At 31.7% G+C, this 12,465-nt stretch overlaps 1 protein-coding gene across 3 annotated transcripts in view; it reads left to right on the forward strand.

The window, feature by feature from the left end:
- LOC100378114 (D-serine dehydratase-like) overlaps positions 1-12,245 on the forward strand; it is an 83,052-nt gene extending 70,807 nt beyond the window's left edge. For 2 of the 3 annotated variants that reach the window (XM_085495599.1, XM_085495598.1), the window contains 6 exons: positions 870-1,150; positions 5,430-5,634; positions 8,678-8,805; positions 10,630-10,810; positions 11,249-11,354; positions 11,573-12,245. In XM_085495599.1, coding sequence (XP_085351725.1) covers positions 870-1,150; positions 5,430-5,634; positions 8,678-8,805; positions 10,630-10,810; positions 11,249-11,354; positions 11,573-11,662 — 991 coding nt within the window. In that variant the 3' untranslated portion in view covers positions 11,663-12,245. The remainder of the gene's footprint in view (positions 1-869; positions 1,151-5,429; positions 5,635-8,677; positions 8,806-10,629; positions 10,811-11,248; positions 11,355-11,572) is intronic. The other variant, XM_085495601.1, reaches the window with a different exon arrangement.
- Positions 12,246-12,465: the final 220 nt, after the last annotated feature.

Here is a 12,465-nt window from a genome sequence, read left to right on the forward strand (position 1 = left end):
ATCAGGCACATTCTTGTATCACATTGACTTTAGATTTGTTTAGCACTGATTAATGAACTGTAGATGGTTATCTGTAGTATGTACATGTATAATGATATTGAAACAGCTTGGTTTTATCTGTTGTGTATCTCTAAGGCTATCTTGGAATTAAGTTTGTTAAAATAAATGAAGTAATGAATAAATCATAAATCTGTGTAAAGTAATTGTGATATGTTATCAGAAAATGATTGAAACAACAGCACTCTGTTTAATTATAATGCTTGTGGATAAATTGGTTTGGTATTGACGTGTACGTTGGCACTGTGAATGTTCATGCAGGTCCCAATAAACTGATTCTACATTGGACCAAACTACTGAAATATAATTTCCCAATACAACTAATTACAATTATTACATTTTTTGCACTCAAAAATAACAAATTTAAAGTTTTCAGTTTTCAGTAAAGAAAAAGTTTATTTAATATTTATATACAAATTTTGTAAAACTTACCTGAAAATCAATAATTTCAAATATAATAACACGTATTCATTATGTGCATATTCATTTTTGTTGAATAGAATAAATTTAGTACAAAATATTAGAATAAATAAATTGTGTACTAAATTTTCTAGTTATTTTGCTCAAATTTGTAAATTTGATTTTCTCGGTTAATGTTGATTATAAATATTATCATTGATAAAAAAAATTTACACTCACACATCATTTATTGTGTACCGGTATATACTAATTAATATGCATATGTATTTTTTCTTGCATCTGATATAGGTTTCAGTACATGTTCATGCATATTAATTAGCTAATTAGCATATAGGTAAAGAAAATTATTATTTTTACTGAAATATATATAATATTAATTTTTTTTTCTCCAGTGAAGGAGCAGATCTGATGACAGGTGGTCGCAGACGCTGCATCGCTGTATCTACCTTGGCTGAAGTGAAATTCTATTCAGATGTTGGTTATGATGATATTCTGTATACCGGTTATTTAGACAGAGCTAAGATTGAAGTATGTGCAAAGTTTGCAGAAACCATCAATAGCTTTCATATCTTACTAGACAGCTACTATATTGTGGAGTTGTTACGTGATAGAGTTTTAAAAGACGATAAAAAATGGTCGGTATTCATGGATGTAGACTGTGGCTATCATAGATGTAAGTATATACCCTCATTTATAACTTTCCACCCCTATGCATGAAATGGAATAAGCTAGTTCTTGTGTGAATGCCAGCAATATTTCTGTAGAACTGGGTATGTGAATTCAGTAAGAGGTTACATTGTTAATTATTCACTGGTTTATAATTATGCTATTTTTGCTGATAAGCACATTTCGCAAAATTGAAATTAAATTCAATGAACATGTAGAACTCATTGTTTCTCTGCAAAGTTTATTAACTTAAAACCCAGTGAAATTGTTCAAATATCAAAATAGTGAGGGTGGGTTTGTTTGTTTATTGATATTCGCCACACAAAGTATGAAATAATAAAAAAATTAAAAGTTGTCACCTACGCATGCGCGGGAATTGATTCCCAAGCGACGATAACAACACTCGCTAAAAATGCAAAGGCTCATCGGTAGACGCTTGTTCATAAACAAGACACCTTATAGCAATCTGACGCATGCACAGGTGACGACTCCCCCGCTTCATTAAAATAATTTAAAGCAAAGTTCATAAAAATGCTAAAAATTACAATTAGCAATAAATACATTAACAAATGTCGTAGACAGATGAGGGCGCACTTCATTGACTGAACTACTCAATTTTCAGAACACTTGTGCACGTAATTTCACTTTTGGTGATAATCGTCTGTTTGGGGGTTATAAATGTTCAGCCTCACTCGAAATTAATTTACAATGTAAATATGATGTTAAATTCAACCCATAATTTTCGAATGTAGAGGAATTAATTACTTAATGTGATGAAGACTTTATTAGTCGACGAAGTCCGAAAACGGGGACTTATGTTTTGACCTCCGTGTGTCCGTGCGTGCGTGCGTGTGTGCGTGTGTGCGTCTGTGCGTGCGTCCGGACCTGTATCTTAGAAATGCCTGGACCAATCACAATCAAACTTCACACATACATCATACATGATATCATACATATGCACGTCAATTTGTTTCACGATCTGATTCAAGATGTCCGAATGGCGGCCATTTTTGTACTAAAAATCATCAAAATCAAGCATTTCCCGGCTGTTTACAGATGGATTTTGTTCAAACCTTGTATATACGTTGGACATTATAGGATCTTGATGAACATCATTTTGTTTTACGATCTGATTCAAGATGGCCGAATGGCGGCCATTTTTGTGCTAAAAAATCCTAAAAATCAAGCATTTCTCGGCTGTTTACAGATGGATTTTGTTCAAACTTGATATATACATTAGACATTATGCGACCTTGATGCAAATAATTTTGTTTTTCAGATAACATTCAAAATGGCCGACTGGCGGCCATTTTGTTTTAATGAATGGGCTTCTAGACCCATATTTCCAATTTGTTTTGACTGATTATGTTCAAATTTTAAATATTCAATATACATCATGTCATAGATAGACAGATATATTGGTTTGACGATCCTATTCAAAATGGCCGAATGGTTGTCATTTTTGTGCTAAAAAATCATCAAATATCAAGCATTTCTGGCATTTATGAATGGATTTCGTTCAAACTTGGTACATACATTAGACATTACGGGTTCCTGATGCACGTCATTTCATTTTTCAGATCAGACTCAAAATGGCTGTCCGGTGGCCATTTTATTTTAATGAATGGGTTTCCAAACCCATATGTCTGACTTGTTTTGACTGATTATGTTCAAATTTTTAATATTCATTATACATCATGTCACAGATATACGCATATATTGGTTTGACGATCCATTTCAAAGTGGCCTAATGGTGGCTATTTTTGTGCTAAAAAACTTGTTTTATTTTTTAGATCGGATTCTGAATGGCTGACTCGTGGCCATTTTGTTTTAATGAATGGCTTTTAGAGCCATATCTCTGACATGCTTTGACCGACTATATTCAAATTTCATATATTCATTATACATATATTCATAATGGCTGATTTTGTTTTAATTAATGCTGTTCCAGAGCAATATCTCTCAATACTCGTTTGACGATCAGATACAAATGTCAATCATTTAAATGTTAAACAATCATCATATTCCTGACATGTTTATATTCCAGCTATATTACTATAAACAAAACTTTATGTCTTAAATTTGATAACTAAAAGGGACTGTGCGATGCATGGCTTGTTTTGTATAACACATAGTACATGTGATGTTTAATCTCAGACCTTACCAAGATTAAAGTTTGGTGCTGAACTAATTATGCGTAAACAAAAATCTAGTATTATCTATATATTATGAGGATACCGGAAAGTATGCACTGTGACCGTGTACTGTCTGAGTGCATACTTTGAGGTATCCTCATAATAACCTTATTATTATACATCTTTACCTCCCAAGGATACATCATGGGGGTACCGAAATATAAAAGGTTTTATCAGAACAAATCAAGTGAACTTCTTTGTATGGGGTTCGGCCAAACTCTGGGGGCTGCCATGTTTGTTTTTATTATTAGGGGGCGTTTATGCGCGTAATCGCTCCATATTTGGAATTCGCATTTCTTAATATGGTAGGATAAAAATACCCCATAAAATACCGCAAAATTACGGCACACTTTAACTTATGGCGTTACAGCGACAGATGTATAATAATAGATATTATTTTGTAACAATTTGTTTAAAACTTATAAATAATACAGAGCAAACTTTCTAGAAACAAAAGACTGGTATATATATGGTTGTAACCATGGAAACTGAAAATATTAAAAGTGAAGTACTGTGTTATACCTCAAATAGAAACGCATACAAATGTATAAACCAAAAATTGCATTTGTAATAAAAAATCATTAAATATTACTTATTTTGACCATAGAAATAACTTTATATGCATTACTAATAAAGCAAATACGGTTCTTTTCATTTAGTAGTTTATTGTATTACGCAAGGAATTTCCCATAATCGCACAAGTCTCAGAGTAAAATAACTGCATTTGTATTGATGCTGTATGTGGTTATATAGGTCACAAAGATCACAGAAATCACATGGATACTCACCAATCAAAAACCACATTTTAAAATGCTATTTAAGCTGCAAAACATTGATAACTAAGTTCAAAATGTTAATTGATTATTGCCAAGGGTATTGAACCACTCCTGGATATATTCTGAAAGACGTTTGGGAAAAGAAAGCATGAGGCAAATTAATTATTAAAAATTGCTGTTATTAAATATTAAGTTTAATTTAACTTTGTGATGAACTTCAGAGACCTTACTCGATATCACGTTAATAATTAATAATAATTGAATGCTATTCTGACAATTTTCATTTGAACTAGTCACAAATACTTGTAATTTGGTTCTCTATGGTACAGTTTTTATTATGTTGAATTGACATCAGTGAGAGTGGAATCCCAAAGCAATAAACCAAACATGCCTTATGTTTATGAAAATGGCTTCCTATATCAGTCAGTCTCATCATCTACTACTCCCATGAGTGTACATTACATGCTAAGATCCTAGTGAACTTACATGGGATTGGTTCCATTCTTCATATCAGCCTTCCTGCTAGCTGGTGAGACCTGTACTCCTTGGCCTCTTCACATTTTGATTCAAGTCATTAGAAATTAATTATATACATAGCAAATTACATACATGCGTAATTGCCTTCCATTAATAAATTTGGTTTGCATGCTGGTATATCAACTATTTTTTTATTATTTTTATTATATTAAAATTTTCACAAACACCAAGTAGTTTTATTCTTTCACACACACCATGTGCACCAGTGGGATTACTATGCCGATAGCATGCTACTGGCACAAACACATTTGCTTTGACACAACTAGTTGTGTCAATTCACTGGTACTTCCTTGATGCAACAGAAAATCGTACATTGATATAGTGATTTTTTTTTTAAAAAAGCATCTTACTCATTTGTAATTTGGTAAAATTAAATTGAAGAAAATAAGTGTAAAAATGAAAAAAATCATGGGTTTATGTCTCAAGTCACCTATACACGCAGTCACATACAATTTTATTTTTTCTGGAAGGTCGACCTCTCCAGCAGTCAACAAACTGATTCAACTTAATTTTTGAGATTACATTTTAAATCATGATTTTCAACAAAATCAGTCTTTTTAGAGTGCACTGATCTTTGACACCTAAAATGTATGTTTTTTTGTGAGATATTATATCGACTCAAATTTGTGTTCTATTCTTCAAATCACTCTGACTTCCATCACCTATCACACAATTGCATAATATCTATTTATAAACCTTTGTTGTCATAGATACTTGTTTTGGTTCTGAGAAAAAATTACTGAAACTGTTTTCTAAATAATATATTGTTTTTTTTCAGCTGGTGTAGATCCGTCTGAATATAACGGTGTGGGGTTGGCTGTGTCTCTCATGTCCAAAGCGAACATCTTTTTTTGTGGCCTGTACATTCACTGCGGCAATGCCTACAACTGCGCGTCAGTCGAAGAGGTTGCAATAGTGGCAGACGATTCAGCAAAGAAAGCCAAGGATTTTGCTCAAAAACTGAGGTACTACTATGCAGTAAGGTGTGTTTGACTTGCTCTCAAAATGACAGGCTTCCAGTTTAAGAATGTTGCCATGGAAACAGTTTCAGATGATGTGAACAAAATTTTAAAATTGTGAGACCTTTGTTAGGATAATCAGGCAGAAGTTATGCAAATTAGGTTAGAATTATGCTAATTAGACTAAACATGCTAATTAGACTAAACATATGCTAATTAGACTGAACATATGCTAATTAGACTAAACATATGCTAATTAGACTAAACATGCTACTTAGACTGAACATATGCTAATTAGACTAAACATATGCTAATTAGACTGAACATATGCTAATTAGACTAAACATATGCTAATTAGACTGAACATACACTAATTAGACTGAACATATGCTAATTAGACTGAACATATGCTAATTAGACTGAACATACACTAATTAGACTGAACATACACTAATTAGACTGAACATATGCTAATTAGATTGAACATACACTAATTAGACTGAACATACACTAATTAGACTGAACATATGCTAATTAGACTGAACATATGCTAATTAGACTGAACATATGCTAATTAGATTGAACATACACTAATTAGACTGAACATACACTAATTAGACTGAACATATGCTAATTAGACTGAACATATGCTAATTAGATTGAACATACACTAATTAGACTGAACATACACTAATTAGACTGAACATATGCTAATTAGACTGAACATACACTAATTAGACTGAACATATGCCAATTTTTGACTGAATATTGAAAAGTGTATATACAATCATTCTAACTATATTTCATTATAAAACTATTATTATGCCCCAAAGTATACTTAAATATCATGTCTGTTATGAATAATATAATAATTGCTATAAATAAAAGCTGATCATTTCCTGGAAAGTATTTAAATGTAGCACAGTTATCAAGATAATAACTCCAAACTGTCTACTGAATTAACCATTGGAAATAATATTGGTTAATTGTATACAACCTGCTCTTGAAAAATATTACAACATTTTGGCCAAAAAAATAGAAATAGGTTTGCCCCCCCTCCCTCTCAAATGTCCTTCAACATCTAGTTTTATAATCGTTTTCACAACCAAATAATTACATATATTTTCATGTACAAATTCTAAAAATGTGCCCATACCAAATAATTATGATAAACAACTTTTATCTAAAATACAATGTATTTTCCGACATTAGTTTGGACATAATTAGTCTGAAACGTAACAAAGAAACAGAAAACATGCACTCCACACCAAAAGACTTCAATACAAAACTTAAAAATATTATCTAACAACATAATTGTTCTCCTTTTTATGACTATTTTTAATTTGAAACAAGTGTTTTGTTTGAGTAAAGACTTTTTCTCATGGATAATAAGTCAAATATTTGTTTTAATTCATTTGAATTAAGGAAAATAAATGAATGATATTAGGGAAATTTATTTTTAATATTGACAGTATTATACCGGTAACATGCAATCTTTGATTCCAATTTTGTTGCTGTATATTCTTAAAAGCAGCAAATCCATTTGCAATATAATTACCGTAAAACATGTATTTAGCTGGTATATGTTATTTTAGCTAATTTAGCAATTTTTACTTGTGCTAATTCAAAGATGTAGCTAATTTAAAAGAAAGCATATTCTCACAATAAAATTGATGGCACTTTAGCTACTGTAAATTAAGATACTGTATATTCATGCATTTAAGCCAAATTTGGTAAAATGACATGTAACGTTTTAAAAGTGTTTTACATTATGTGAAACATGTTATTTTCATCATCGATATGTACAAGTATGTGCAACATTTTTAGCTGCAACATTATTGAACTGGAATCTGTTATAGTATTCTGTACTGTGTTCTGACTATTATAGTCCTGTGTAGTTTTCTGTCTGTCTGTGATGCGTTTGCACATTAGGCTGTGATGTTACGTAGATTCATTTAGGTGTTGACTATCGTCTCTAGGTGGCGCTGTTCATCTCATTATGCCTAGCTAGAATAGAAATTGCTATAAAAGTACAGTTAATAGTTTTGTTTTGTTTTGTTGTTTTGTTTTTTTCAATTTGACCATTAATGCTGTACATATATAAGTTGCAATTCCCCATTACTGATTAAAAATAACCATCATGCAATGCTTAGAAAAAAATTGGCTTATGTTTTTTTTTTTCGAGTCATACAATTTTTTTCTCATCAACATTTTGCCTGTTTTTAATTTGGATCAAAAAGACATTACACCTTATTGGCATCAAGTCTTGATCAAAATTAGGACAAAAAACAAAAACATTTTACTGCACTATAAGATTTCAATCATCATTACCATATATCTAATTTTTTGAATATAAGGGTTAATGATTAATGTTAGCAGTTGGTGCTTATTTCTTAGCACTATTTACTTGTTACCATAGAAATGAGTATCTTTAATTCTTAAAACATTTTTTTTAATCTAGCATAATAGGATTTTCCCAATGTAGATAATTTTGTATACTTTTTTGGGGTAATTTGTAGAAATTTGTGAAACCTTAATCACTTTGTAGAATCAAGATTAGATAGAATTAGACTTAAATACATTTTTTTTGTCAACTTATAACGTTTATTCAATAATTGAGCTGAAATCTTTGGAATTGCTTTTAGCTTTGACATTCGTCAATTGCACATTGTTTGCGTAAATCTATAATTTTCTATTTTTATATATGTACAAAATACTGGAGCAAGCTTTACATACTTTATGTCTTTATGTAGCTTTGATGTTTCTATTATGGCGATACCAGTCTGCAAAACAATCCATCAACATTTGTTATAATTGGACTGAAAATAGGAAACAGTTGGTATCGCCATGGTAACTGACAATGTTAAATGCACGTTATAGATCACTCACTGCTTAGTTATTTTTTCTCATTATTTGTCGATTTATTTATTCATTTATTTATTTATTTGTTTATGTTATCTTCTTTCCCTGATTTAAATTGTGTTGTCATTAATGTTAATTTATTGTATATTTATTTTGTCATGATTATCGTTTGTTATTTTGTTTGTTTATTTTCTCTTCTTACTAGAAAAATGAAGAGACATAAAGTAAATTTTCCACACATTGCACTCGGCTCCACTCCAACATGCAGTCAGCCTGTACCAAGCATGAAAGATGAAGTCACAGAATGGCACCCTGGGAACTACATTTTTTATGGTAAGGGGTAACATCATATCATGGTGAATGTACATTAAATCTAATATTACAAACATTTCTAGAAAAATTCAGACAGTCAACTAGCAAGATGGCTTGCAGCTTAATAATATACTTTGGTTTTTGCTGTTTTTCAAATTTGGAGTTGAATTGTTTAAAATTGTAATTTTGTTGAAAGTTTTTTTAAAAGTGTATATAATGTCTATTGATTAGTGATCAAAAGATCAAAGTCCATGCTAGCATAAATCATAATTTTTTACTTTTTTATTTAAAATTTACCAATAAAGGGCGTCCTGTATCTTTTTGTTCAATATGTTCAGTTTTTAACATGTTTGCTTGTTTTGTCGTATTGAAGTGACAGTGCTGGTATTAATTTGGGCTAAACCATTCAAAAAAATGGGGAGCGATGTGCAGTCATGATTTCTAGCAATTTAACTAATCTACAGGTTGATTGGGAAATCTTGTTGAAGTTCTTGATAAATAAATTAACATTAGTGTTGATTTTGTGAATAAAAGTTTCAGATCATTCTACTTTAAGTTTATAACAGCATGAATACCTTGAGCCCTTTTGTTTCTGTTTTGCTGTACATAATACGCACTACTACATTACACCTACTTATGAATTCTTTTAAAATGTTTTTCATTTTGATAAAATTCCATATTTTTTTCTACATTCTAATCAAGTGATTACTATAAAACTAATTCATATGGTTACCTATGTGTACATAGATTTATGTTTTATCAGGTTTGATTAAAAATGGCTGGCTGGCTGGTGGCCATTTTGTTTTTACAAATGCAGTTGCAGTGTCATTATCTCTGACATGCCTTGACTGATTGCACTCAAACTTGACAATTTACTTTATGTAAGTGTTATTATGTGTCAGGCTTATTAATGTGCATTTGTTTCTGATTCAAAATTTCTGACTCAGTTGTTTCAAGAAATGATCGAGTTGCGTCAACATTGATCCACATTTTGATAATAAACAACTAACATGAATATGCACTTTTATTACGATATTATTTACAACCCATCAGAATTTATAATGTAAAACTTCCTAGAACATTGGGAAAAACAGTTACAGTCAAGCGTGTTATTATTTTTTGTTGTTCTGTGGTTTTGTATGTAACGTACTCAAAGTCTTAATGTGATGTAATTTTTGCAATGTTGTTTTATTGAATGATTTGACCTACAACAATGCTCTTTGTATATATGTTATTATTAAGTTGTTGTTATTAAGTATGTAATCATCCAATCAGAGTGCTGTGTCATACTGATGCTCTTTGTATGTATGTATGTTATTATTAAGTTGTTGTTATTAAGTATGTAATCATCCAATCAGAGTGCTGTGTCATACTGATGCTCTTTGTATGTATGTATGTTATTATTAAGTTGTTGTTATTAAGTATGTAATCATCCAATCAGAGTGCTGTGTCATACTGATGCTCTTTGTATGTATGTATGTTATTATTAAGTTGTTGTTATTAAGTATGTAATCATCCAATCAGAGTGCTGTGTCATACTGATTCCATTTCCTAGGAATTCTATTGTCAATGACATGTTTTAACTGCAAAACATAAGTTAATTACTGATGTTGTGATCTGGTAACATTAATTTCAACCACAAAATTAAGTATGATGTCAGAATATGGTTTAAAACATCAAAAAAGACATGTCTAATGACAACTTTTCTTGACTAGTTTGGTATTTTGGAAAGAGTGATTGGGTTTCATGGGTGCTTGACCCCTGATGGCTGCTAACACAGGTGAGTACGGTGTATAGTTGTGTATCAATTGCGATGTCTTGAAATAACGCTTATTTCTTTTGCAGACGTGGAGCAGCAGTCACTTGGATCTTGTAAAGCATATGACATCGCCGTCCAAGTGCTAACGAGAGTGATTGCTCACTACCCTAGTAGAAAACAAATGCTGATAGATTGTGGATGGACTGGATTGAATCTACATGGTGCAGAACATGGACATGGAACAGTACTAGGACACCCCCATCTCAAGTATGTCATGTACTATAACAGGCATCGATCCCTGTCTGAAAGTAGGAATGCTACTTGACATGTGTGCATATTTTAGTATTTCGAAATCTGTCTATAATTATATAATCATTTTAGTATTGGTCAACAGTAAAATTTAATTGTATCTTTAGAAAAAGAACATTTTTATTAGTTTTATTGGTTTTAGCAATATATATACATGCAATTTCATTTTGTGTAGTAAAGCATCTGTTTACAATGTGCAGTATGCAGATTTCGTAAATTCACTGTCAATCTGTTTTTTTTTGAGAATATGACATTTTACTAGCAGTTTTCAGAGATCGCACTGGGAGGACATTATGTAATTCTATGTAAGACTGCCAACATTCCGTGTATTATGCCATTAATACATAATAATTTTACATTACTTCACTAACACTAATAATTTTGATTGATTTCCAGAATTATTTCTATGTCTCAAGAAGTCAGCATAGTGGAAGATGACCGTGGTACTTTAGATCAAGCTAGATATCCTATTGGAACCATTTTAAGAATTTATCCTTACCATGTAAGTAAACATACTACATTACGATTCAAGTATAACAGCCAAAAGTCACAATGAAGTAGGTTACCTGATAAGTTAGGAAGACACAATGAAGTTGGTTCTCTAATGAGTTAGGGGACACAATGATGAATTTTGAAATATGGAGTAAACCTCACCATCTGAACTAATGGTAAATCACTCAACAATGCTGTTTGACACATTTTTATTGTGTTTGATTATAGGCCTGCGGTACTGCTGCACTGCATCCAGTCTATTACGTACATTCCAATGATACTATCATAGAACAATGGACACCTGTGAGAGGATGGTGAAATAAAGAACATTTATTGAGTGATAGGCTCATGAATATGCAAATTACCTGGTGACATCATGACCATTTTGTTTCTATGGAATCAGGGGTCAGACAGAGTACATAATTATTTGATGTCTTAAAACTAAAAGTGCTCCTTGTACTGCTAGGGAATAATCATGTGTGTGTTTTTTGTTTTGTTTTTTGCAATGTTTACATAATAATCATGTCCATAATATTTTGAGCAAATTTAAATATCAATTGATAGTGGCAATATTGTGTTGCATGTATTGGGATTTACTAGGCATGTACTTCACATCTCCAGCAATGTACGCAGTGTGGTATAACTTGACGGTTGTCTTGGCAACAATGAGTATCTGTGACTCCCTGTCAAAACATCTTGGGATCTAGATACTAACTTCCTGTGATTTCTTACCAAAGCACCCTAGTCACATTTTTACTTCTACAAAATTAACAAAAAATATAGCAGTAGATAGCAATAATGTAATTCTGTGCATGTAAGACACAAAGACATTACTTTAATAGATAACCCCTTCTCTGCTGTGTACAATACACATGGGTCTGTGAGTAATATAATACTTTCATTGTGCATTGTGGTACTCCCATGGTGCACTGTGGTACTCCCATGGTGCATTGTGGTACTCCCATGGTGCATTGTGGTACTCCCATTGTGCATTGTGGTAGTCCCATGGTGCATTGTGGTAATTCCATGGTGCATTGTGGTAGTCATGGTATTGTATTGTATCACACCCATGGTGTATGATTTTACTCCCATGGTGTTTCTCATTTGGGCACTTGTGTGAA

The sequence above is a fragment of the Saccoglossus kowalevskii genome, chromosome 22, assembly GCF_978046115.1.
Source record: "Saccoglossus kowalevskii chromosome 22, keSacKowa6.1, whole genome shotgun sequence".
Classification (NCBI taxonomy): Eukaryota; Metazoa; Hemichordata; class Enteropneusta; family Harrimaniidae; genus Saccoglossus; species Saccoglossus kowalevskii.